This window comes from Stegastes partitus, unplaced genomic scaffold (genome assembly GCF_000690725.1).
Source record: "Stegastes partitus isolate 25-593 unplaced genomic scaffold, Stegastes_partitus-1.0.2 Scaffold1558, whole genome shotgun sequence".
NCBI classification, from domain to species: Eukaryota; Metazoa; Chordata; class Actinopteri; family Pomacentridae; genus Stegastes; species Stegastes partitus.
In genome coordinates, this window is record NW_007579289.1 from 9,868 (window position 1) to 37,625 (window position 27,758).

General features: G+C 40.5%; 1 protein-coding gene across 1 annotated transcript; it reads right to left on the reverse strand.

The window, feature by feature from the left end:
• Positions 1 to 6,407: 6,407 nt before the first annotated feature.
• cnnm3 (cyclin and CBS domain divalent metal cation transport mediator 3) lies at positions 6,408 to 26,025 on the reverse strand. The gene is made up of 11 exons (XM_008300552.1): positions 25,339 to 26,025; positions 23,516 to 23,850; positions 21,588 to 21,764; positions 21,096 to 21,253; positions 18,349 to 18,492; positions 18,120 to 18,278; positions 16,495 to 16,664; positions 15,348 to 15,444; positions 14,551 to 14,681; positions 12,440 to 12,566; positions 6,408 to 10,350 (listed from the first exon to the last, which is right to left on the reverse strand). The coding sequence occupies exons 1-11, from the start codon at positions 26,023 to 26,025 to the stop codon at positions 10,301 to 10,303; spliced, it is 2,235 nt and encodes a 744-aa protein (XP_008298774.1). The 3' UTR covers positions 6,408 to 10,300.
• Positions 26,026 to 27,758: the final 1,733 nt, after the last annotated feature.

A 27,758-nucleotide genomic window follows, 5' to 3' on the forward strand; every position in this document is an offset into this window, starting at 1 on the left:
GGACTCCAGCCTCCTGTGACCAAGTGGTGCATCGACAATGGATGGATGGATGCTAACAATAGCAAAACAGAAAGCGATGACTTTTTAATGAGGGAGAGACAGCATTGATATCCATATCATTAAAGGGTCAGAAATAGATTTTAAAAAAAATTGAATTTCCCTTCTGGGATGAATAAAGTATTTTTCATTTCATTTCATTTCATTTCATTTCAAAAAGGTTGTTCAACATATTTTAGAGAATAATTCTGAACAACTGACAGTTCAGTCTCTCTGTTTGAGTCATCTGTACCACTTTATTCTTTTCAGATCTAGTAAGATGACACCATGACCACAGGTGAAAGTCAAAGCTGCATTGTGCAATTAACTCTTTAAGCTGAACTGTAGTGCCAGGACAGTGTAGTGTGTCATGGTTAAGGTAACCAGGAGAACAAATGGTAAATATAGCACTTGTCTACCTTAGTGGTACTCAAAGTGCTTTACACTGTTTTCCTCATTTACCCATTCATACACACATTCATACACACATTCATACACAACAGAGCTGCCATGCAAGGCGCTTGCTTGAGCAACTTCGTCTTCAGAGTCTTGCTCAAGGACGCTGTGTTTTAGGACACAAAGCGAGCCATGGATTCCACAAAACTCTCTGTAGACCATAAATAAGACATTTTAGTTTTTAGTAATTTGTGATACTTCAATAATTCATAATAACTACTGAACACTTTTTGAAATTAGTGTATTTGTAAAGCAAAAACGAGAGAAAAATAAATTAAAAAGCGCCTTTAATCTAACTAAATGTTTGGGTCCACAGGGGAGTTTTTACATGCTAGGCTTCAGGCAGCTTCCCATGACTAGGCAGTGTCTCATCAGATGGTTGACAGGTGCTCTCCAACTCTTTGCTCCTGATTACTAGGCCTCAACTTATGCAAATGATGAGCAGGAAACACAGCGCTCCGTCTCTTGAAACGCATAACGGTGCTATCGACCTGCATATGTAGACAATGAATAAAAGTGTTGTCGTGACAAATCCAGTGAACAGGTTTCCATAATAGAATACAAAGTAATTAAAAGGAAGTCCGCCTGGAAGAGCGACAACTGTAAATGCTGTCTACTTTTGTTTCTGATACTTTAATAAAGCTGATCATGCTTTCTGTGGGGGTGCACAGTGGAGCCGGGGTTAGCACAATGATCTCACAGGCTTGTTTGGGTTCTCTCTGGGTTTTCCAGCTTCCTCCCACAGTCCAAAGACATGCTGAGGTAAACTGGTAATTCTAAATGGTTTGTAGGCGTGAATGTGTGCGTGCTTGTTTGTCTCTATGTGTAACCACATGATAGACTGGCGACCTGTCCAGGGTGTCCCCCACCTTGGCCCAGAGCTAACCCTAGTGAGGATTAAGCGGTGTATAGATAATGGATGGATGGATGCTGACAATAGCAAAATAGAAAGACATTTGAAATCAAGCATCATTGCAGTTTGATGCAGCTGAGACCTGTCCAGGGTGTCCCCTGCCTTCGCCCTGAGTCAGCTGAGACAGACTCCAGCCCCCCCGCAGCCCTATAGAGGATAAAGCGATGTATAGATAATGGATGGATGGTTTCTGTACTTTCACCTAAGTTTAAATTCAGGACTTTAACCTGTAATGGAGTATTTGTACAGTGTGGCATTGGTGCTTTGTTTGTGACATTAAACTCAACACTCTACATCCACATGCTTTAGACACACGAGAATAACTGTTTCCATGTATTGCATCAGTGAAACCTGCGTAACAGTCTCCAGCTCACTTGTCTAATAGCGTGAGTGTATGGTCTGAGGTTGCATGGTGGTTATAGTGACATTTGCTCTTCAAGGGATGAAGTGTGATACAATTTTTGAGTGAAAGCTGCGCTATGACCTGAATACCAGTGCCTCCAGCCTTGCATGTTAATACCCACAAACATTTCCTGGAAACCCCCAGAGAATATGAAAGTCGTGCAGATCTACTGCCGGTACTGGGCAGGGAGAGTGTTTTTGCTGTTGCAGCTTAAATCAATATATTGTGATGTTGACAGCGTTGTTAGAAGTGACTGTGTGACATGTTACCTACATGAAATGAAATGAAATGAAAAATACTTTATTTATCCCAGAAGGGAAATTCAATACATGATTCTTTTAAAAAAAATTTGCAACTCTTAAGGTTACAGTAGAAGAGTGGTTGTTAGTAGGCAGTTTTCTAATTACACATTACAAGTCCAGCCATAAAAAAAAAAAACAAGCAAACTGAAACCCCCTCAGAATCAGCAGATTTTTAGAACTATATTTAATGAAGCCAAGCAAAAATGTACCTTCACACTGTGAATATTGTCAAAGTACAGGAGATAGGCATGTGAAATTATCTGGGATAAAAAAAAAACATTGTGTCAAATACATTTTCTAATGTAGTCATATTTAAACCTGAGGCAGGAGGCTTCAGTTTATCAGGACCAGAACCTCACACCACAGGCACAGCTTCCTCCCAACAGCAGCTGGCTTCACTAACAAGACCCAAGACAACACACTCCCTGTGTGCCTGATGACAGGTATCGGAGGCAGCTGCAGCAATCAGCTCAACTGTCTACAATCACCTTCAGCTCCTTTAAAAACCTCAGTTCATTCCTCCGCACACTGCCAGACCATAGACTTTGAAACCCCATTTCTCTGATGGTCCCCAAGCGGTTTCCTGCCTGCCGTCTCTGAGCCACTGTGACCTGAATAGGGTTAATTGCTGACTTAATAGGAGCTACAGGAACATGGGTGTTTTTTAGGTAAACAGTAATGACCTTGAATAGTCTTACAGAATACTACTGATTGACATCCTTTTGTTTTTTCTTGTTTCGGTTCTTCTCGTGGCTGACTTCTTAAATGTGTTTCGTTTTAGTCATAGAGTGTACATACTACATTTTACTCTTAACCTCATGAGGAGTAGCAGCTGTTCCTGGGAGATATGACTGTGTAGAGCAACAGTCATCCAAGTCACAGTACTTCAGTAGAAGGGAACTGGACTTGTTTATTTCCTTTTTGAAGACACACACTCCACTGAGTACACTCTGATTGCTGGCTTTATTAGCCTACTTGAATTATAAATCAATATACAAAGTGAGTATTTGGAGCATATTAAATCATTTGAACCTAATTTTACACTGAAATGATTGGGAGCAGAGCAGCTGCACATATTCACATGATTTCTGAAAGCAGAGCTACATTACAGTTTTTCTCAATTGTTTACACACATTTCCTGAGAGAATGCTTCATACTCTCAGCGCTCTGTGAGACAGGTGGTTTCCCATGTGATGAGTCAGTGTGCGTAGTAGGGCAATTACCTTCAGAGTTTCGAATGACTCCTTGTGAAAACAAGACATTTTCTTCATGAAAGCAGAGAATTGTGTTGTGTTTTAAAAAGTGTTTTAGAACTGCACTTTGAGTGTAAAGCAGGAAATGTGCTTGTGGTTTAGCAGAATGGGTTCAGGCGGTTGGTGCATGAGTTATATGTTGTGGTCATTGTGTCATAACTACCAGGATTAGTGTGTAAACAGTTAAGAAAAACTGTAACTTGTGTCCAACACAACACGTATTGAGGAATATAATGAACTGCTGTTTTTAGGTGGGTGCTGCAAGGTAGAGCGGTGGTTAGTACCGTTGCCTCATAACAAGAAGGTCACTGGTTCATGTCCCGGTGAGGGCACCCGAGATTTTTCGGCGTGGAGTTTGCATGTTCTCCCCGTACAGCGTGGGTCCTCTCTGGGTTCTCCGGCTTCCTCCCACACAGTCCAAAAACATGTTGAGGTTAATTGGTGATTCTAAATTGTCCATAGGTGTGAGTGTGCTTGGTTGTCTGTCTCTAAGTGTGGCCCTGTGATAGACTGATGACCTGTCCAGAGTGTCCCCTGCCTTCACCCTGAGTCAGCTGGGATAGACTCCAGCCCCCCAATGACCCGAGTGAGGATTAAGCAGTGTATAGATAGATGGATGGATGGATGGATGGACATTGTGAGAATCTGCAGCTGATGTCTGAGCAGTTCCATGGCACAAGATGCTCCATCAGGACAATGTGTCTGCTCACACTGTGCTGAAAACACAAGTTTTTTGGCAGCAACATCACAATCGTCGCTGCACCCTTCCTACTCACCAGATTGAACTCCTTCTTCCTTTTCCCCAAAACAACAAGTTCAAGATGATGGGTTGCCATTTGGACACAGTTTAGTAGATTCAGTTCATTGCAGATGGTACTTTACATGAACAGGACTTCAAAGGAGTATTACAAGCATTGCAGAAGCACCGGGAGCAGAGAATTACTGCACAAGGAGACAACTTCACTGAGGATTTAAATCAGGTACGATCTTTGTTTTTTTAAAGATGCTATTGTGGAAATTTTTGATCACACCTTATATAAAGACAACCAAACCAAGCAGGTGTGCAGATGCACATTGTAACTAGCGGAACTTCTTAGTGAATGTCTGTGTGTGAATTTTTTAAAAAAAGCAAATAAAACATGTTCAGAACAGGATTCGAGTTTATTTCCTAAGAAATTATTGAAAGTGTTAAATGCAGTGGAGTCTCAATGCACCCAAAACTGGCAGCATTCCCGAAAAAACTAGAATAACACTGAGCGTTTCTATACAAATGTAACCTGGACAGAAAGAGGAGGAGCTGATTAAACAGTTTGTGGTAACAGTGGTGTTGTACCTGAAAACTGAGACCTATTTAAACTACATCCTGGAGTTAAACTCTACCTAAGCAGTCATATATTAATACACAGTTCTTAACATGGTCAAATCCCCCCACACTCAAAACATTTCTCTCAATCAGTTTAAGAAGCACAAAGTCATGACGATCTTTTTACATTCAGTCTTTTGATACCGTAGAAATGAACTTTTTTACAACGTAATATAAGTAAACAGCTGAAAAATATTTACTCAAAATCACATTGTCAAAAAAATGTTTTGTTTTTTTTTAAATTCCTGGAATACGGCAATATGCTCGAGAGTGATAACACTGAACGAATCAACACACAAACAGACAAATGGTGCAAATGTAACAAAGCTGATGCAGAGAAGACTGTTTAACAACCCGACTGCTGCTTAAAGGATCCGTCCGCCGTTTAAGCTGCTGTATTTGCCATTCATGTGGCTCTATGGGTCACGCAACTTTGCACTGTCAGGGTGCATCGTCACTTCTAGAATGCACCGAGTGAATGCAAAATCTGTATCAAAAAGTTATTCAGTACTCTGATGGACACTCAAGCTGGGTGGAAACAAAAATTAAATGAGGTGTAGAGTGCAAAGTCACCTTTATCCATAAAGACACATGAATGGGAAACACACCAAGCTGAAATAAAGCAGAATTATCCTTTAAAGTTAAGGTTTGGATTCTTTTTAAGTCTACCTTAATACAATACTCCTTCTCTTCACGCTGGCTTCAACAATTAATCAATTCGCTGTGAACTATTAAATCTCCATCACCAACTATTCAGATATGATGAATGACGAATCAGTTTGAGTAAATATTTAAGGAAAAAAAGTCTAAATGTTGTGATTGCAGCTTCCTAAATGTGAATATTTTGTGGTTTCTTCCCTCTAGGACTTTGAAAAACACTGACATACATTTTTGACATTTTATAGACCAAACAACTGATTAATTAAACCAGAAAATAATTATCAGATTAGTTGACAATGACAATACACATTTGTTGCAGAGCCACAGACCATCTGCCTCGACTACGCTGTAAGACGAATACATTTAATATGAGAGTATAAAATCCACAGTTCTCTTGTTCTGTGCAAAACTCTTACAGGTAGGCAGACGCACAAAACTCTGTGCATGTATTGTGTTAGGAGTGAATTATATGCTGGCCTGAAGAAAGACCGGTAGTGCTGATACTTGAATCGCAGGTCCGTGAGTATAGAGATGCAGCTCTTTGTTTGACGGCCAAACTAGCTACTCGGTATACAAATGAGTTATGTGGTGACACAGATAAAAAGAAACGAAAGACTTCAGATGGAGAGATTCAGGCAGATGAGGAGCAGTGCTCTCCTTTTGGTTGAGCTTTGCTACCTTTTACATGCACAAAAAGCAGCTCCAGAACACACTGAAGGAGAAGAGAGAGAACCTCGAAGGGAGAAGATGGGCTCTTCAGTGGAAAAGGGTCAGTGACAGACCCTGATTGGTCAATCAATTCATATTTCTTCAACAAAATGCAACCTGCATTTTCTTTTGTTTTGTGTACACAGCACACAGCAGTGAAGTGAAGTCATACCACTGATTTAACACGTTTGTTTATTGCTGTGGTATCTCAGTCATCATTATTGAAATGTCAGAAAGATGCTAAGTGATCTGTTTACAGTGTAGCATTCATATTTAAACGGACTTTGCAACGCTAAGGATCGTTTTTTTTTGGTTTTTTTTTTAAATAACCAACAGGGAAAGATGGATTAATCCCAGCAGCAAATAGGCTGATATAGATGGGAATATGGACGCGCATGTTTCGACGGCATCTCCAGTGTTGCATGAGGTTATTCAGATGAAAAGCGTCACTTAAAATTGAGAAGCAAATAATAAAAGCAGAAGTGGGTTCAGACCAGGAGAAAGTAGGGTTTAAACACTGTTTAGCATCTACAAGCGGCTCACATGCACCATAAAACTAAATGTTTTCAATTTCCTCATCTCCAGGCAGCACAACACATCGCTGATATCAGCTGCCATGAAAGTATAATTACAGGCCCAAGATTTTTGTCTCATATATGGACAAAGCTTTGTTTGTTTGTTATCAAGGTTTTTTTTTTTTGTTTTGTTTCTAGCTTCTTCTGTTTATTGTAGCCATGTAGCTGACAACAGCACCTTAAAAGTTACTCAGATGAAACAAAAGATAAAACCATGGCATGAATGTCAGATCGTCGGTTTCAGAAAGTTACACTGCGACACAGACACCCCATAATCTGACAAGAGAAAAGTGCGGGAAGAGATTGTTTTCAGTCTTTTCTAAGCATTCAACAAGTAGCTTGTGTAGACCCAGAATGCAGCTTCAGACTGAGGGGAAACACAGGTCGGTAGGGAAGCCTACTTTGACGTAACACTGACTACCAACTTCATTTGGCAAACTAAGACTGTTGGGGCTCATATTCCAGCCAAACTGCATGTGGGACCCCCGAACAACGCCTTGAATCCCCTTTGTGATGCCATGTTTTTGCAGGTCTTCATAAATCTCTAGCGCAGCTTTCTGGGAAAGAGGATCCAAAAGTGATAACTCTGTACCTTAACCATTGTCTCCTGGGAGTGTGATGTGGTTTGTCCTCACGTTCACTTGCATTTTTGCACAGAACAAGGACTGTAGATATTATTTAATCCCACACGTTTTACAGTGTAGTAGGACAGAATGAACTAATCAACCTTCATTTGGCTTCATGTGACTGTTTCATTAAGATAGACTTGAAACAATCCAACCCTTTCCGTTAAAACACTGGTTTTGTTTGTCTTGTCCTTTTCCTATGAATATCAGGGAACACGGGTTATTCAGAGGCCTGACATTTTTGACATTTTCCACATGTTTACACACATGCAATAATGACTGACAGATGCCTGAAATGCACATAAGACTATACCATATGAGTAATAGAGTGAAGACTGGATTCTTGCTGATATGTACTAGTGAAATATCATTGCATGTTATACTCACACACCAATTCATAGGCAAAACAAACAGACGTGAACATGCAGAGGAATGTTAAAACAACTCCAACATGACTGACAAGGTACTTTAGGGTCGAGCTCTGAATCTCCTCAGACACACGTGAATGTTTAACTACTGAATCTGACCACATTTTACAGTTAATCTGACTTCCAGTTGCACTGTTTGAGTTACACAGATCAGATCTGTAGAGCCCTCTACTGGACCACAGATTCACTGCCGTGTTACATGCTTAGATAATTGTGATAATATTCTTTCCATATCATTGTCAAGCAAATTTAAAGCCAACATTTCCTAATGCGATACTTCAAAGTGTGCATAAAAATATGTCATGGAAACACAGCTCGCGAGTGTCTCGGTAGATACATCCTGGTGTTAAAGCTGCTTGGGAGGACAGTGGTGGCCAAATTAGCTTTCATAAAATATTTACATAGTCAAACAGGGAGTCAAACCACTATCTAGCTTCACAAAAATGAAAATAAGCCACTATGCCCAGTAGCTGTGTTTCTGTAACGTATTTTTATTTGCATTTTGAAGTGCAAGGTGTCGCTTTAGAAGAAGTTTATGGGAACTGCAACATTTGAAAAAACTTCTAATTGCTTCCCAAAAACAGTTTTTGATGCTCACTTAATTTTCTTTTTCTAAAACAAGATAATGAGCTGGAGATGGAAACACATTTTTCTGAATAAGTTCTGATGCAGTGAACATTTAAGTCACACCACTGTCTTGCATGACACCATGAAACATGAAAGAATCAATGCACCTTTCCAAAAGTAATTCCTGAAGGAGAGTTTTTGCTTTTTTACTCTTCACTGAATGAAAAGGTCTCATAATTCTTCCCAATGGCTGAACGTAAGAAAAAGGCTGCATTCCAAATTGCATACTTTATCCCTTTGCTTTCAGTTCACACTACAGCTGTCTTCACAGAGTACGTCCTGTTTCATGCAGTATGGATAAAATTGTGACATACTACTTTGTCAATATATTGCGCCTTAAACTTTAACCATCACATTGTGAAATGACCTGTCATCTCGAGGTGTTGACCTCAGCTAAATGCTTGCTTAAAACTGACACTGTGACATACTGTATGTCACGTAACTGTGCAGAGGATTGTGGGTCATAATGGCCAGAAAATATGCTGGCTTGCACACAGCAAAATGTGACCAAATGTTGTAGGATATTTAGGTATTTTGGATGTATTGCATTTTACATACTATTTGTTGGGACAAACTAAATTTGATCATGGCATATTATACAGTATGTTAGTATGGAAGTTGGAATGCAAACAAAGTCTGAATTTACCCAGAATTCACGTTGACCAGTCCGACTTCAAGAACAAGGCTGCTTGGTGCAGCATCTATCTGAAGTCTTACTAGTAGAGCTGCAAAAATTAATTAATCGATTAGTTGTCACCTATTAAACTATCTGCCAGTTATTTAGTTTGATTAATTAAAAAAATATCTTAAATGTGTTCTTAAATGGAACATTTTCTAGTTTCTTTTCTCCTGCAAGACAGTAACCTGAATATCTTTGTGGACAGAACAAGACATTTGTCCTCTTGACATTATTTTAGAAACCAAACATCTAATCGATTAATCAAGAAAAGAATCAACAGATTACTTCAAAGTGAAAGCAATCATTTGTTGCAGCCCTGCCAGCCAGTAAAAGGTTGTGGAAGCAGTCCCTCAGCCACTTGAAAGTCCTCTCCCTACTTGTTCTCTAACTTACAGCATCCACGCCGATCAGCCACTGATAGGTCAAAGCTAAACTTTTAGTTTTTGGCAACGCCTGTGTGTTTGACAGCAATGTGAGATGAAGGTATAAAAATCTGGACGTACCTCACATCTTTCCAAATAGCTTAATGCTTAACCCACAGTGCACAGAGTTAATGTGCAAATTTGCTTTGAACCAACTTTTTAGTGTCTTAAACGGACGGATGCTTCGGTACGCACAAGACAACACACACATAGAAATCACACATGTAGCTTTGGCACTCAGACAGGCAAAAAGTGAGGAATGGCAATGCAATGAGTTTAATACGGAAGGTCAAACCTGGAAGAAAGGCACCGCCAAATAAAAATAAAGCATATCTATATACAGTGGCAAGAAACAGCAAGTGACCCGTTAGAATGATCTGCAGTTTAAATTTGTCTTAAAGTTACAGTAAAGAACATGAAATGCTGGAATTGTATCTTATGAGCTGAAGTTCATTGTATTTGTCTATACTTGTGGTTTAGATGAATACTAGGCAACATTTTATGACAAATAAATGCAGAAAATTGGATCATTTCAATGGGTTTACATACTGTCTCTTGCCACGCTATATTTCTGTTTATTTATATTATAAATATAGTCCAAAGAGTATAAAACAACATAAAATAAGAATTCAATGGAAAGCACATGAAGGAATGGAGATGGAGATGAGAAGTGTGAGCAGAGGATCTACACAACAGACAAATAAAATCACTCTCACTCCAGTCTTGCCCAATAACTACGTTCCAGCCATAGATGATTTGTCAATAAAAACAAACTAAAATCTATACTTTGTTGCAGGGTTTTTTTTGTTGTGGTGGTGGTGTTTTTACAGCGGGCAGACAGAAACTGCACTACCCATGAGCCTCCTCTTCTGTGGAGCTCTCCTGGACTCCGCTGCCACCTGTGGGACCCGACCAATGAGAGGAGAGCTGGGGTGAGTGAGGGGTGAGTCATAAACACACACACACAGGTTTTTAAGGTGATGGAGGAGCTTTAGGGTGATGGGGAGGGGCTATATTAAAGTGACATAAGGTGATAGACGTCTTTAAGGTGATAGAGGGGCTATATTAAGGTGGTAGAGGGGCTTTCGGGTGATCTTCTATGTATTCTGACAGACATTTGAGGTCCTCTGCTCTGACATTAAAATTAACAGTTCTCCACAGCCTGAACTGACATCCTCAGATTGATTGCCTTTCATCGACTAGCCCAAAAATATTTATTTTATGCGGCTAAAATAACGAGCAGACTCGCCATTCTTTCAATTAGCAAGAGAGCAAAAGCTGAAAGTGCGTTAATAAAAAGCGATTGGACATCTCGTAGATTCTTGGAGATGTTTTATCTCTCATCCAACTCATCTGATGGGGAGTTGCAGGTATTTATTCTCACCCCAAATTACATGAATTTAAGTGTGAATGTAGTGAAACCTTGTGAGGAGAAATCTCAAGACTGCATTATAAGTACCTAATGAGTGGTGTCTCTGTTTACCCATCAACGCTCCAGTTTACCATAGATGCTTCCTTCACTCCTCTCTCAAACAAGTCTATCCCATCCTACATTAAGAAAGCGTTAAATATGCAGAAGTCATCAACAAGATGTGGGTAAAAAAACAGCACATCAAGCGAGAATTAAAGAAGAACAAGTGGGACAACATTGCCATCCCGTATTTAGCTGATGTGCCAGAGAATATCTTTCAAAACACAACATCCCGGCACACTTCAGACCCAGCAACACTCTGAGAAAAAAGCTGGTTCAAACACAGGGTCGTCAAACTAGTTGTATATGCACCATGTCCACAGGACAAGACTCTGTTGTCTACCAGAATTTAAAGAATAAGGGACACTCCTTTGAGGACAGCATTGTGGAGATGGTCAGAGAGAGGAGTGAAGGAAGCCATCTATGTTCACATGGGACAGCACCTCTACATAGAGCAGACCACTCGTTTGGAACTTACAGTGCAGTCCTGAGATCCCTCTGCAAACACTTTCACACCCTGAGTCTTGTGAATTGGAGGTATAATAAAAACTGAAACTCTCCAACAGTCACTTAGAACGGAGGATTTGAAGTGAAACGCCTTGGAAAGTCCAGTGACCTTCTACTGCAGCACTTAGGATTACCGTGACCTAACCGAGAATCTACACAGGCTTTAATGAGCTCTGTCAGGGTAATTCCAGTTTAGTTCAGTCTGCTGTGTTTCCTATTCATGCAGCTACTGTGCCTCTATGGTTTACATGAAGTTTGCATACTCCTCCCTCATTATATAGCTTGACAAAAATAAGAAGTCACACAGTGATTTTCGCATGAATCACTTGTTTTTCAGCCTGACTGACAGAGAACAGCCACATTTACGATGGAGGAGTTAGCATGAAGCAAAAAGACACAATAGTCACATTAATGGGAAACAATGCAGGTTAAAATAATGCAGAATAATCTTTTAAGATGAACCTATGAACCTCAAATATGGATGCCAGAGCACATAATTCATCACATTCTTTGCGTTTGTTGTTGTGTAACATTACAGCGACACACAGATTGCTGTCATTTCTTTGTTTTTGTGCGAGTGAGATGATTTCAGGCAATAGCAAAAACAAGAATAAAGAAACAGAAAAACTTAGCACCCACAAAAACCACATCCTAAAAAAAAAATGTGTCTTGTGAGTCGATCAGAGAAGGTAAAGGGTCAAAACAGTCAAGGAAACAGACGTCAATCATGCCTGAGTGTGTGCTGCGTTTCATTTACCTCATGCAAAATAAACTAACAGTAGTTCTCAATGGTATCAAAGAATGAAAAGTTTACAGGAAACTCTGGGCGGGCCAGAGAAGAGAGGAGACACGGAGGCACGCAAGGAGGAAAAAGAAAGAGAAAGAGAAAATTAATTTGGTTCAGCTGAAAGCAAAGAGAAAAGCACATTCCTAATAACACTACAAAGTTAGTTTGGAGGTCGGCGGGGCGGCAGACCCGGCAGGTCGGACAGCGTTTAGCACAAACTTACCTTGTGTGGTGTTTCTGTCGTTGAGCAGCTTGGTCTGGCTGTTGGGCAGGATCTTGATCTCAGGAGGATCTGGACTCTGGCCAACGCGTGATGCCATGAGAGCGTTCAGATACTGCAGACGTGTTACCTGCAACATACCTTTGATTAATTCTCTATTTTATTGTATTAATACACTGCCTGCCCAACAAAAAAGTCACCACCTGGATTTAACTAAGCAAATAGGTAAGAGCCTCCCATCAGATAATTACTGCATGAGTGATTATGTTTCAGCTGGAAGTTATTTAACCCTAACTGATGCAGTGAGTAGCTTCTCATTTCTTAAACAACCATGTTGAAACCTGTGGTCATTGAAAAGATGTTAATCTGTTTCAGAAGGGTCAGATTATTGGCATACATCAAGCAAAGAAAACATCTACATCTATACAATCTATGGAGATTGCTGAAACTACTAAAATTGTGTTAAGAACTGTCCAACGCATTATTTAAAACTGGAAGGATAGTGGGGAAGCATCATCTTTGAGGAAGAAATGTGGTCGGAAAAAAATCTTGAATGATCATGATCGGCGATCACTTAAACGTTTGGTGAAATCAAATCGTTTAAAAACAACGGTAGAACTCAGGGCTATGTTTAATAGTGAAAGTAAGAGCATTTCCACACGCACAATGTGAAAGGAACTCAAGGGATTGGGACTAAACAGTTGTGTAGCCTTAAAAAAAACACTTATCAGTGAGGCTAATCAGGGGGGGAAAAAGGCTTCAATTTGCTAAGGAGCATAAAGATTGGACTCTGGAGCAATGGAATAAGGTCATGTGGTCTGATGTTCCAGCGTGATGGGTGCATCAGCTGACTACCAGAATATACTGAATGACCAGGTTAATCCATCAGTGGGTTTTTTCTTCCAAGATGACAATACCAGGACTCATTGTGCTCAAAATGTGAAAGAGTGGTTCAGGGAGCATGAGACACAAACATGTATTGGCCACCACAGAAAAATTGATGCTACACTGGACAGAAATAAATGTTTCTAAATGACCCTATAATGTTATCTGTTATATAAATCTTTCTGACTAATTTAAATATTAAGGTTAAAAATTTACCTGATTTAAAACTTATATATACAGTCGTGACTCCATAATCTCACCCTTAACAATCCGAAAACCTTGCTATCTGACAGGTTTTTAGGAAAAACAAACGGAACCCATGAAAAATAGCCTTAACATACTGACAGTCTTGGATTCCGACTCTGACATGACATTTTATGTCACAAATCAGGATAACGTCTTATTATCTGACTTAACGATCCGACAGATTGGCTACGTTCAGACTGCAGGACTTAATGCTCAATTTGGATTTTTTTGTGAAATCCGATTTTTTTGCAAATTCGTTCACATTTCCAATTAAATGTGACTTGTATGTGATACTTCATACGACCCAAAAGGGACCCGCATGTGTAGAAGAGGACATGTTGACGTCACACGCAGCGAGCGTGCTCAGTGTTTACAGAAGTAAACACAGATGGCAGCGGCACCGATGGTGGAAACAAAGCTGTGACCGCTATCCTAAACTAGCATCAGTAGCTAAGTACTGCCTGTGCACTCCGGCCACTTCCAGCCAGTCGGAGCGCTCCCCCGGGGTGGAAATGGTCCCCCCCGACCACGCCAAATATTCGGATATTCATCATTAATTGGGCCTCAATATCCAGAGACCAGAAAGTGTTATTCGGACCAGCCCTACTAATTATTATAACAACTATGAACAATAATTAACAACAAATGACCCTTCAAGCATCAAGCCCTCCTTGTATCTCGACCTCCGCCTTGACAATCCGACAGTCTTGCTATCCGACATAAAAGAAGGTTTTACATTTAGTGTTGGGTTATCGAGTCACGACATTGTCAACTTCACAGTTTCTGTAGTTCCTGCTCTCTGACTCTGTAAGTCTAGATTTTTTCTTTGCTCAAGTATTTACATTCAAGCTGTCCTATTAGCAGCTTGCCAGTCTTCTATACAGGTATTTAAATTTGTATAACCTGAACAACTAATGTACAACTGTATGTGGGCCTTTTTAGGGATGACAGCTGGGAGTGAAAACACAAACATATGAACCGACCCGTATGAGCTGCAGGTCAGTGAGAGCTCGGACGGTGTAGTCAGGACAATAGCTGGACGGGCTGGTGGCCTCTGCTGACTCGAACAGATCCCTGGGAGAGTGACGCTGGGTCGACACTGGAGACTGATGCACTGAAATTCCAAACACACAGTATCAGCACATTATCTGTAGTTCCACCGTGGGTATTCACATGTTTTTATATCACCATGCACAAGTAAATAACAGAAAATGACTCGTACCTGTGCTGATATAAGGAAATTTTCCTTTTGGTTATTTATTTATCAGGCAGAAATATCAAATATTAGCTCTCTGTAGCTTCTTAAATGTGAAGATTTGATGCTCTTTTTTGTAACACACAGTGGTTACCTATCTTCTTATTTCAAACATCAATTTTGTTTGTGGCTAATCAAAACAAGACACTGTGTTTTTAATGATGATTATGTGTCTCCTTGCAGAGGAGCTAAGTTGCCAAATGAGAAATTATTTACTTCCTAGCATCAGTTTTAGGTGACAGCAGTTGCCTGTGACGTGCTGCACAGCTGTAGCCTTCATAGGTGTAGGATACATCTGTGTTTCCTCTCACTTGGCTCCTTCAGAAGCCTCCTCTGTCCTCAAGGTGCATTTAAGTAATTGCAAGATCGTCTATGATGGATGAGGGGGAATTATTTATGGGTCACAGGAGGAAAGAGGGTGTGAAGGAGAGGTTGACATAATGGAAAGCTCCCCGTGTCTCTGTGTGTCCACCACTAATCCACTGTCAGCGAATGCAGGCCGTGTTTTCATCTGGATTCACTCACCTGAAGACGGCAGCGTCAGAGCAGACACGCCGTAGTATGTGAACGCCCCATTTTCAAACTTCAGCCCCTCTTTGCCGATCTCCACCTCCACACGACCCTGTAAACAAACAGCACGCAGGCTTTAACAAACATTTTCTGTTAAATTAACAAAATGTGAGCAATAAACCAATAACGTTTGATTTGCAGCACTGACTGCTTTTCTAGAGTTATCTACATTTTTTTCTTTCGTCACAGTAATGTGTTCATTCCTGCTGATGCATGCAAACAATCGCTGCTTCTATGAGACAACTGCTGCACCTGTTAAAACCAGTTATTTCAGTCATAATCACAGCTCAGGTCAGTGTTACTAATCTGATAAAGGTTTGAGTCCAATTGTTCTGTTTTTAAATCTATTTTGTCATTTTTATTGAATATTAATTTAGCTGCGTTAGTGTTGTTTGAACTGTTAAGAACTTTGTAACAATTATTTTAAATTTTTTGGTTCCAGTTTTTCAAACTTTCTTATTTGCTACTTTCTCTTTTTCAATATTATTTTTTTTGGTCACATCCATCTTTGAAAATAAGACTTCTACTTGGGTAAACATCCCAAAGTGATGTGCTGAGTAGATAAGATGTTATACACACTATGTGACTGTATCAGTTCAAAATCTTGCACTGTTTGCAGCCTTGCCCCAATGATTCATCTGTAAAATGTCGTTGTCCGTGACTAATTACAGGCTTCCGGTTCCGACACGGTTTACAACTCTTCAACCGTCGAAGTATAAACGTCACACTGGTTAGTGGAAGGTATTTCAGACCTTTGGGAGTGCACCATTCTTCGGGAGGGTGACTTGACAATAAACAAGCTGTTGAGTCCACAAAATAAACCTAGCCATTATCTAGCCATTTTTTTGTCCCCATTTTAACAATACACAGCAGAAGTCAAAAATTTGGGCACACCTATTTTAGGGTTTTCCTTATTTCTACTCTTTTCTAAAGAACAATCCTGCAAACAACAAAACTTTGAAATATCACACATGAATTTATTTAAGAAAATAAAACAGCTACTAAGCTTGATCCCAATAATGTATCCTGGAAACTCAGGAGGGACGACACGACTTGTCACCTACTCTTGTCCCTTTTCAGAGGCGTGACGGTGGCCACGTACCTGCAGCAGCAGGATGAAGTAGTCCACTGGGTGATTGCGGGTGTACAGGTAGTGTCCCGGGCTCAGACGGTTGCTGGGGTCAAAGTGCACCTCCTGGTTGACACTGGGGTGGCGCAGCAAGTGGAACAGCACCTTCTCAGACACTCGCACTGGGCTGAAGTGCTCCACTTCTACAGGGGCAGAGACACATGATACAGTAAACTTGCTGTATATGAGTGTAATAACTCTATTTCACAAACATCTGATTGCACTTTACTGCAGTATTTCCATTTTCTTCTGTCTTAACTCCACTGTATTTACAAAACTTATAAAATTGTATGCTTACGAGGTTTATTCTGGCATAGAACGGGTATGTAAGACGTAAGTGTGCAGTGGATTGGGGGTTAGAATGGCCAGAAAAACATGCTGGCTTGCAAATTGCAAAACGCGACTAGATGGACCTCCTGGTATTTTTGGCGTACTTCTTTGGACACACTATGCATTGGGACGCAATAAATCATGTTCTCACATACTATACTGTATAGAAGTATGGACACTGGAATGCATCCCTCGTTTGATGACATCGTGAAGTAGTGTGAGATCAGTTTGAGTTGTGGTCTTCACCACCATTGCTAATAAAAACCTCTCTGCCTGGACTCAGATTCAGAATGACTTGAAACACTTCATGGCGCATTTCCAACTGATGAAATGCTGATTTAAATACATTTGGTAGCTCTGCAGTTCTTTAACTCTCTGAACTCTGAGCAGTTTCTGGGTGTTTTTGCTCCGGTCACGTTTTTTTCTCACTGTGGGTTCATTTCTCACTTTCATGAAAACAGCAAAACCATGACGACAAGGGGTGAGAACTGAAATATGTCTTATGTGCAGTATGACAAGAGTTGAGATTCTTTGTTTTGTTTTACAAAAATTTTAAAAAACAACATTGAATCAACATTTTTACAAGTGCCCACAGGTATCACTAACACTGGAAAAAAAATAAAAAGGCTCCACATAGCATAGATATTTAACGATTTCGATGTTTAATTTGTTCCTCTCTGCATAAAGGTCAATGATTAGCCAAAAGGTGAAAATTTGAAAACATGTTTTGCTTTTGCAGTTTCCGACAGAAACTGTAAAAGCATTTCATTTTCTCTTTCTTTTTTTAGAAAATGACATGCCTGAATTTCCCCTATCGGGATCAATAAAGAATGATCTCATCTTATCTTATCTTACGCCTTTCAAACCCACAAGTTGGTTTTGAGGTTTAGAGGGTTAATAGTCAAGGAAATCTGCTCCAGTGGCTTTTAAAACCAACAGAAAAATGAAACTTATGAGCAGACATTTGTTTCCATTTCACTGAAATGAAGCACAGAAATTAGCCTATTGAACCAGACATTTTGCCAACTAAAGTAGAACTACATTTTACATTTTTATGGCAATGTAATGTTTATTTTTTTCTAAGTTCAAATGTCGTCAAGCTAGATTTGGTCAGAACTCTGCTTTAACCAAACATATAGTTGCTGTTTTCACCTTTCCAGAGCACAAAATCATTTGTGTGCTGCGGTAAACTCTGTCTAGTCTAGTTATGTGTGAGGTACAAACACAAAGAGGCCTCGCAGTAACGATTAACAGATAAATAAACACACCTCTGGATAGGAAGCGGTGCGTGGCGAGCAGCAGCTGTGGCGAAGTGCGGATCTTGGGTTCTCCCTCAGGAGGCTTGAACAGAGAAAACTCCTCGTGGACGCTGCGAGGCTCCAGAGGAATCTCCAGCGGAGCAAGGGGACGTTTAACCTTCATGTCCACTGCAGGATGAGACGGGTGTCAGCACAGATACAAGACGCTGAAGCAGCTAACGCACTAACAGACACTCACAGTAGCCGTCGGACTCGTCCAGGATCTCCGACTTGATGATCTCCTCGATGACGTCCTCTAAGGTGACCAATCCCAGCACCTCGTAGAAAGGATCCCCCTCCCCCTCGTTGTTCACTTTCTGGACGATGGCCATGTGAGAGTTGCCTGATTGAGAAGAAATGACATAATTCATCGTTAAAGGTTCAGTTTGCCTCCTAATGTAGCATCGTGGTTGGTCTGGACTTCAGGTTAAAAGGAGGCAAAGCTACTGAGCTAAAACAGTCTCCTATAATGGATGCAAATTTGAATACTTTTCTTAACTGATGGTGTGCCACAGTAACAATCGATTATCAGCTGATTGTTGAAGTGATCAGCTTTCCCATGTGCTGATGCAGCCATCTGTAAACACGGATGCTTGAACTTCATCAATCATGTGTCCAAAGAAATGCCGAACTCCAGCTGGAGGCCGTTAAACTAAACCCCCACAATGTTCTCAGCCACACAAACACAATGAAACCACCTCACCCATCTACAAAAATCTGAATTCAAACACAGCAGAACTGGAATAACGATCACAAATTGATTGACAGTCAGTTTTCACACAACAATTGTTGTCCCTCTTGGCCAGCTCTCTGCAATAGGTGACCTGTTACTCACTTTGTTATCCAATTCAGTAGGTGGTGCTGTCATAAAAAATAATGGTCCTAGAAATGCAGGTCCGTCAGCTGTGGTCGAACAGCGCAGCATCCAAGCAATGAGCTCGTTATTGATTGGCTGACTGTGGTTAAGACAATCGTTATCGGTTAAGGGAATTTTCTTAGACAATGGTCCATCATGTCACCAATCAATAATTGTATCAGAGTGATTTGAGTTGTGTGGGTAGTATTCCATGTGGTCTTCCAGTTTTACTAAGAGACATCATCTGTCTGTCGTATCATATGGTGTCCTCATTAACCACATGGTTACAGCAATGTTGTGTTAAATAACATAAGCTAGTTCTCATCACTCAACACTGGCCAGACATTAAAGGATACACAAGTCTCTGTCATGGTTGCTAGAAAAACCCAGACAATGCTCTCAGCAACATGAAGGCTAAAAACCACCTCACCCATCCACAACGATCAGAACTGAAATACAACACAACTGGAATAACAATCACAAACTATTCCCTTAACAACATTCCCGTAGTTCTTTGTGCCCGTAAACAGAGCGACTGCCTTCTCGGATCCTTAAAGTATTAAACGCCGCAACCGTGCTGCACGAGTAAGAGGCTCCACCTGGTGGCACAACCAGCTACTAACAGCTGGTCGACTATACATTTTTCGACAGGCGTGTCTATTGTCTTCTACCTAATTATTATATATAGAGAGAGAGCTTTTTTAAAAAATTGAATTATCAATGGCAATTGTTCAATTAGCTGTTAATCATTAACACCCCTGTCTCCTATGTCCACTTGGAATTAAGCATCCTCAGATCTCCACAGAAATTGGAGCAGAAAGCACTTCTTATGAATGTAGAACTTGCCGAAGAATTATCATGTTTTTACATTTTTTTCAGAATCACAATCACATCACAGAGAAGAGAGAGTTCATTCCTCATTAAAGGGCGAGTTCACCCATGAATGCAGCATCCTGGTTAGTGACATCAAAAAAAAAGGAAGCAGAGCTGCTATCAAATAATTTGGCTTACCATTAGAATTAATTTAGCAAAACGTGAACAAATAAGGCCTAATATGAGGTTAAAGATGTAGCTTACAGTGTGTAAAACAACTGCTCTGTTTAGTCTTCACATGTCACTGCATTCGTGTTTAAGGCTCTTCTAGTAGGAAGAAAGCCCTGAAGGTGAAATTCTTCCATGTGAATATTTTTCCAACAGTACCCGTCTCTGTTTTTCTCTGCACACTGGTTTTTGTGGTTCTGTGAGTCCAAATCACCATTTTGTCATCTCAAAACAGCAACAAAAAAAAAAAAAAGAACACCGGCTTAAAACCCTTTCTACACATTAAATTCTATTGAGGTTAGAGCCTTAAAAGTTGGTGAAATGACAAGTAAAGACTATTTTAATAAGGAAATATGGTTAAATCCATACATAGACGCCTACATAAACTTTCTGGGGAGTGAATACAACCCATGTTTAAAAATGTTTCACTCTATTTTTAAAGGTCAGGAATTAAAAATTTGGCTACTTGAAACAATTTTGTCTGTGTCCTCACCAAATGTCATGGCTGCTGTGTTTAATTTTCTGAAGATACTGAACTATTAAAATGGCTTCCTACCTAAGATGTTTTTTAAGTCAAAACAGAGAATTTGCCCAGTGTGTGAAAAAAATATGAAACTCTTAAAATGAAGCCAAAATGTGTTGGAGCCTGATGAACACATTTATGAAGACTAAACAAAATCTGAGACGGTGCAGCAACATGTTTCCTGAATTCAGTTTGAATTAACACGAATTGATCCCAAAGCAGCTTCACGGAATCTTGGTGGTTAGCACCGCCGCCTCGCAGCGAGAAGATCCTCGGTTCTCCGGGTTCTCCGGCTTCCTCCCACAAGTCCAAAAACATGCTGAGGTTAATTGGTGATTCTAAATAGTCCGCCGCTGTGAATGTGAGTGAGTTTGTCTCTAAGTGTAGCCCTGCGAATACACAAGCGACCTGTCCAAGGTGTCCCCTGCCTTCACCCTGAGTCAGCCCCACGACCCGAGTGAGGAATAAGCGATAAATAGATAATGCATGGATGAATAGACGATCCCCAAAGCTGACGTTAGCGCACCTTTCTTGAACTCCTCCAGCATGGCATCCAGTTTGGTGTCGTTGAAGACAAAGTGCAGCGGGTGGTTGTAGAACTTGGTGATGGTCGTCATGGGGGTGCAGTCGTCGGGGTCCACCAGAGCCAAGTCTTTCACATACAGGATTTCCACGATGTTGGACCTAGAAGAATCAGAAAAATATGATGATGACTGGTTTCAAACCATGAACAGAAACTAAACACTACCATGAACCGCACAGTGTTTTTGGATAAAGTGAACATTTTCTAACAGGTCAAAATGTGTTTTCTTTTTTAGATTTTTCAAAGTCACCTGCTGTTCTTTGATATCTGTAAACTGTTGAATTCTCGCAAGAAAGACTGACTGTGTTTGTTTACATGTGAAACAAGTTGTTCATCAACCAAAACTACATTTCATATCAAATAAATGCATCTCTCAGATTATTAGCATCTACAAAATATGTAAAGGGAGACCAAGGCTGCTGCTGCTGCTCCCACCTCTCCTCCTCGTAGATGGGCACCCGGGTGTATCCGCTCTGCATGATCTCCGACATGGTGGAGAAGTCGAGGACGGCTGAGCTGGGCAGCATGAAGCAGTCCTTCAGGGGAGTCAGGATGTCCTCCACCGTCTTGGTACGCAGCGTCCCCCGGCTGAACTCCTCCTTCACAAACTCACTGCACAACACAGGACATGGAGTCCACCATCGAGTCAATAGTCGAATAAACTGGATCGAGTTTAACTATCATCAAGTCAACAATCAAGTCAAGTTGAGTTTTTTGGACCAAGTCCAAGTCTGAGTAAATCCTCAGGTTTTCTTCTAAGTTATGTTTTTGGTGAAAGTCTGATTCTTGTCTTTGAGCCAAGTCTGTGCCAAGTCTAAAGTCTAAAGTTTTTGGACAATGTCTAAGTCAAATCTTAGAACAACGTCCAAATCACGCCGAAGAAAACCTTAAAGTCTTCTTACTAAGTCTGAGTCACATCTCTAGTCTTTTGGACTTAGTCTAAATCAAGTCTTGAGTCTTTTGGATCAAGTTCAAGCCATGTTTTAGGTCATGAAACAGCTTGTGCAATTTCCATGTCAAGTTTTTGTGTGACGTTATATCACAGACCTTTTGGACTTAGTCTAAATCAAGTCTCAAGACCATTGCATTTAAACAGTTACAAGATAAGCATGGGTTGTGTTCTAATGATTTCTATCGATATTTAAAGATACAAGATTATACAAGGTCATGTGGGGAATGGGAGTCCTTGAGACAACTGCCTACTTCTATAGAAATTTATCTTATCAAGAATATCGGAAAAAAGAAAAAAGAAAAAAATTGTGTCAAATATGTAAATTTTTTTACAAACACAGTTGTCGGATAGTTCCTTTGATATAAAGAGAAAGTGGGAATTAGAAGCGAACATCATGATTGAAGATGAGGAATGTAAAAATACATGTGAAAATGGTCAGAAAGTCACTAATAGTCTCATACGGAAAGAATTTGCTTGGATAGTTATGATAAGATTCTTTAGGACTCCCTCTATCACATTCAGTTTTGATAAAAAAAACAAATCAAATTTGTATTAGAGAAAGTGTAATCATACTGGAGATCATACACATTTTTGGGATTGTCCCATCCTGAAACTATTTTGGTGCGGGGTTCTGGGGGAAATCCAATCCATGTTAAAGGGTCTTTTTTCTTTAGAGCTGGTTCATTATGTAATGGGGCTGTCCCCCAGGGAGGATATATTCAAAAATATGTTAAATTGATACAAATTCTATGATTAGTGGCAAGAAAAATGATAAAGTCTTGGCTGAAAGTCCAACCCCCTACACTTGAGCAATGGCAAGACGGTCTGAAAAAAATATATTTCATGGAGGAAAGTACAGGTCAACTTCAACTGAAAGCTGATCAGTTCAGTGCATTTTGTTTACATTATATTTTGTTCTTATTTGTTCAAAAGAAAAAAAATTGTAAATTATGATGTGCATTTGCTCAAATAAAAATGTTCAAAAAAAGAAAAAAAACAGTCTCAAGATTTATTCCAAGTCCCATTCCAAGCCCTTTGGAAAGTCTAAGTCAAGGCCTTGTACCACTTTAAACTGAAAAAAAGTATTAAACCTTTTGTAACAATCTGAGCTCAGTGTTTTGGACCATGTTAAAGTCAATTCTCAAATCATTAAAGGGCTTGTCCGACTCAAGTCGCAGATCTTTTGAACCTTGTTGGAGTTTAGTCTATAGTCTTTAGAGAATGAGTCCAAGGGAAGTCTCAAGTCTTTAGTCCAAGTCACTTCTACAATCATTTCAGCAAAAGCTATTAAATATGAGCTGCACAGAGCATGCCACTCAAAACTTTAAGCATTTGCTGACATTGAGGTTTTATTTACCAAATAAATGTTACATTCTGCAGCTGTGTGATTCTCTTTGGTTGTCTTTTTTACCTGTACGGGTCATTGACACTCGTCCGGATCATCTCCATGGCCCTCTCTCTGATCCCACAGGTGCTGATGTCCCTCCTCAGCCCCAGGTCCAGGATCAGCCCCAGGGGGCAGGACAGGGGGCAGGTGATCACCATGCAAACCTGGGCCAGCCAGGTCAAAGCCGGCGCCAGCTGGAAGCCATAACCGGAGCAGATGATGTGAGGAGCCAACTCAGCCAGGAAGAAGATGAGGATGCCACTGGTGAAGAGCGCGGAGACGATGGAGCCGAGCGCCCGGTAGAGGAGGATACCCAGGACGGAGTGTCCCACCACACACAGGAACAGCAGAGAACATGTCTGAGGCAGAGTAGAGACACGTTGGCATGAAGGGAACACAACAGCATTTTCTCCTCTCTCCATAGGCATACAGTACGTTTGAACATTCAGGGTCCTGGGTCTGGATGGAAAAAATCAAGTTTGTACTCAGGGGGACAAATCCACAGGTTAGAAATATTGAGAACAACAATCCCTGATGATGCTAAACGACTTCAGACACACAAGACGTCCACTACTAGAGATTAAATGACTGCAAAGCACAACCACAAAGAAACTTTGAGTGACAACAGAATGATGCAGACCAACTGTAAAGACACACAAACAAAGACACGCAAAATGACTCAAACCAACCACAAAGAGCCTAAACACAACCAAAAATAGACTCACATTAACAATCAAAACTACCACAAAAGAGAGACTGAAGACACCCAGAAAGAGACTGAACCAACTAAAATAGACACAATATTAACACAAATAGATGCTAAAGGACTACAGAGACACAAATACTTCTACTGTTAAAAGCAAAACAAATGCAACGACTCAAAACTACCACAAGGAGACTCAGTGTAACTAAAATGTCCAAAGTACAACCACCAAGAAATTCAGGGTGACTACAGAGATGCAAACTAAAGGCAAAAAGAAACAAACAACAACAAAAAGGTGCAAAATGACTGAAACTAAGACTCAACCAACTAAACATAAATGCAAAGTGAACGCAAACAGATGCAAAATGACAAGAAAAGGCAATATTTCAAAAAAAATAGATGCTAAAAAATTGCAGACACAAGTCCACTACAAGATGGAATAAAACTGCATCACACAACCACAAAGATAATCAGTAACTACAGAGACACAAACCAGCTGCAAAGAGACATAAACAAAGTCAAAGAGATGTAAAATGATTTAAAAAGACCACAGAGTGACTGCAAACAGCCAGTGATGGATGCTAAATAAGTTTGTAAATGTGAAAAAAAACAGTGAATTACTGCAAAGACACACAAAACACCCTCTGTTAGACACAAGACAACAACACAGACTCAAAACTACAACACCGAGACGGAAAGCAATCAGAAAGAGACTGACCAAACCTAAAACAGACACAAAACGTACGCAAGTAGATGCAAAACAAATGCAAAGACAAAACTACAAAAAAAACAGAGGGACTAAATCTAAATCTGAATCCACTACTATCCAGACACAAACAAGAAAAAATAGATCTAAAATGAACCCAAACAGATGCTAAATGATGAAAAAGTAAACAGATAGATCCAAGGACCAAATGCAAAAGTTAAAAACTACCACAAACACACTTTACATTATAAGAGAAGATTTCTTTCTTTCTTTGGAAATCAAAAGTGAGCAAATATTGTAGTAAATTTTCAAAAGTCCTTTCCTTCCTATATGTTTGTATTGGGTGGCAAAAGCACAGGTTATAAATATTTAGGAGCACGTTTCCTTTGCATCACCCCTACAAACTGCACCTAACTACTCCTGCTCCCACAAACTCACCAAAAAGTTCCCCCTCCGCCTGATGGGCTCCAGACGTTTGGCGGCTCGTTTCTCCTCCTCGGAGCCGCAGCTGTGGAGGACGTACAGCTCCACCGGGTCCAGCCACAGCAGGCTCAGGTTCACGGTCCTCAGCAGCCCGCAGACCAGCAGCAGCAGCACGATCAGCACGGCCAGACCCCACGGAGGGATGTACTCTGCGGGCAGACCCCTGTCGGTGTTTACCCGCAGTCTGTCCGGGCCCACAGATGCCCATTCCCCTTCGCTCAGCACGCACAGGTGGTGGTAGTTCTCCTCGCCCCCGGAGATGCTCCCCCGCCGGACCTCCACCGTCAGCAGCCCGCTGTACTCCTCGTCCTTCTCAAAGTTCCCCGTCACCTGGAAGGCAGACTTCCGGCGGTTGGGCTCCTGTCCACACGGATCCGGCGCATCGCCGATCGCCCCGGCCGCTCCGCCAGCTGCGAACGCCACCCACGGCCAGCTTCCATTCACAACCCCGAAGAGACGGAGCTTGAACGTGGCTCCTTCTGGCGCCGAGATGATCCTTTTCTTCATGCACACCAGGCCCGCCGGGTCTTCCAGCCGCAGCCCCAGGACCTGCGGAGCTTCCTGGCTGCAGGCGCCGTACCTGATCCCGCAGAACAACAATATCATCAACAGGAACCGTAGACCTGCCAAGCTGGCCACCATATTGGAATTGGTCAGCCTGGCTGTGCGCGGATCATGTGACTGTAGCCCTGCAGCGGCCCCGCCCACCAGTGGGGTGAAGCCAGCCAATGGAAACGAAGCGGTGCAACTGAACTGCGTGACGGCCATTTTGGTTCAACACAGACAGGCTGCTGCTTTAAATAACGGGCTCAGAGGACATTGTGGATCTGGAACTTCAATGTTTTTGTTTTCAGCAGCGGACTGGAGTCAGAGAGAGTTCACCCGCCCATCTTCATCAGATTTCAACAAGGCATGTATACTGTTCCCACTTCGTGTTGTATACGCAGGGCAGCACAGCATGCATCACTTTGGGCCTCCGCGTAGGGAATGCTGTTTAATTCTACATTGAATAAATAAATGTTAATCCAGAATAAGTATTTAAATATTAATATAAAATAAATAAATCAACATTGATATGAGAAATAATATTAATATAATATCAATCGATAAATATTCACATGAATAAATATTTATATGAAATCAATCAACAACTATGTCATAATTGTGTGTTTTTATTTTGTTGTTTTTTTAATATATATATTTTTAAAGAACTACTTTTATTTTTCTCAGGGAACTGTTCAACTTTTATTTCCTAATGTCAGATTTATTTTTTAGGAGCATTTATCAATGTAATGTTTGAAATGAAATCACTTGAAATGAGACTTTAAAATTCAATGTGTAGAGTGCCTTACTAAATATTGGGCCACAAGACCATTTGTCTAAAAGGTATCACCACAAGCAAAGTTGTTGACTAAAGTCCTGGAGAGACCATGAGACAACATGCTAGCTAGCTAGCTGGGAACATGATAGCACTGGGCAAACAAGCTGCTTTCTACTTCTTTTTTTAAAAAAATAGAAGGGCTATTTACTTATTATTATAGTACAATATATAATAATACAGTTTGATATATAATCATATGTTATTTAGTTTGCAGGACTTTAACTTTAACAAAAAAATTACAGTAGAGGGGGTAAAAGAGGGAGCTAGCTTGCTAATTTTTTGAGTTAGCAATCATCAGCACAGTTGCTTATGGGACAATAGGTTCAGTTTATTCAAGTGTTCATACCGTCCACTGCTGTCTCACAGCTGTCTAAAAACGACGCTTGTTACATGGAACAAGCTATTATGCGACTATAGAGGTTAGATAGAAACCAAAGGTTGTAAACAGTATGCTAGCGTCCTCTATTTTGGACTCTAGAACTGGTATGTATTAGTGTCTTACTTACAATAGTCAAAAGAAATTGCTGCAAAGTTTTACAGTTTTGACTGCATTTTTTTTTTTTTTACACCCAGCAATGCCCTCTTCAATTTCGGTGAAATATGAGCATTCAAGTGCAGTTTTAAAGGGGACCTATTATCATTTTCCTTATTTTCAGTCATATATTTAATGTCACAATGTTGAATATTCTCATTAAATGTTGTAAAACTTTGAAATATTGAGGAAAATGTATGTAGAAAGTAATTAATGTCCTATTTAGACACAAGAACGTAACATTGCTGTCTTCATAAGTCTTTTGAAATTATGACATTCTGTCATTTAGACATTTTAATTGTCATTTTAATGTTCCTCACAGCTTCATTCAGGTAACCCACCACAGTGAGAGCTGATGTGGATCCTGCTGCTGTCTGATGGTATTTATCAAACTCTGTGGAAAAACTCCTACAAACAGCTGAAACCAACAAACTAAACCTCATGTCCTGTTGATGTTTTGTC

What these genes read in the sequence shown, in the direction of transcription:
- cnnm3 (XM_008300552.1), bottom strand. Translation starts at nt 26,025, where the DNA reads ATGGTGGCCAGCTTGGCAGGTCTACGGTTCCTGTTGATGATATTGTTG. An exon ending in CCCATCTACGAGGAGGAGAG is followed by an intron (nt 21,254 to 21,587) that starts GTGGGAGCAGCA and finishes TGATTCTTCTAG; the next exon opens with GTCCAACATCGTGGAAATCC. An exon ending in GCTGGAGGAGTTCAAGAAAG is followed by an intron (nt 18,493 to 21,095) that starts GTGCGCTAACGT and finishes CTTCTCAATCAG; the next exon opens with GCAACTCTCACATGGCCATC.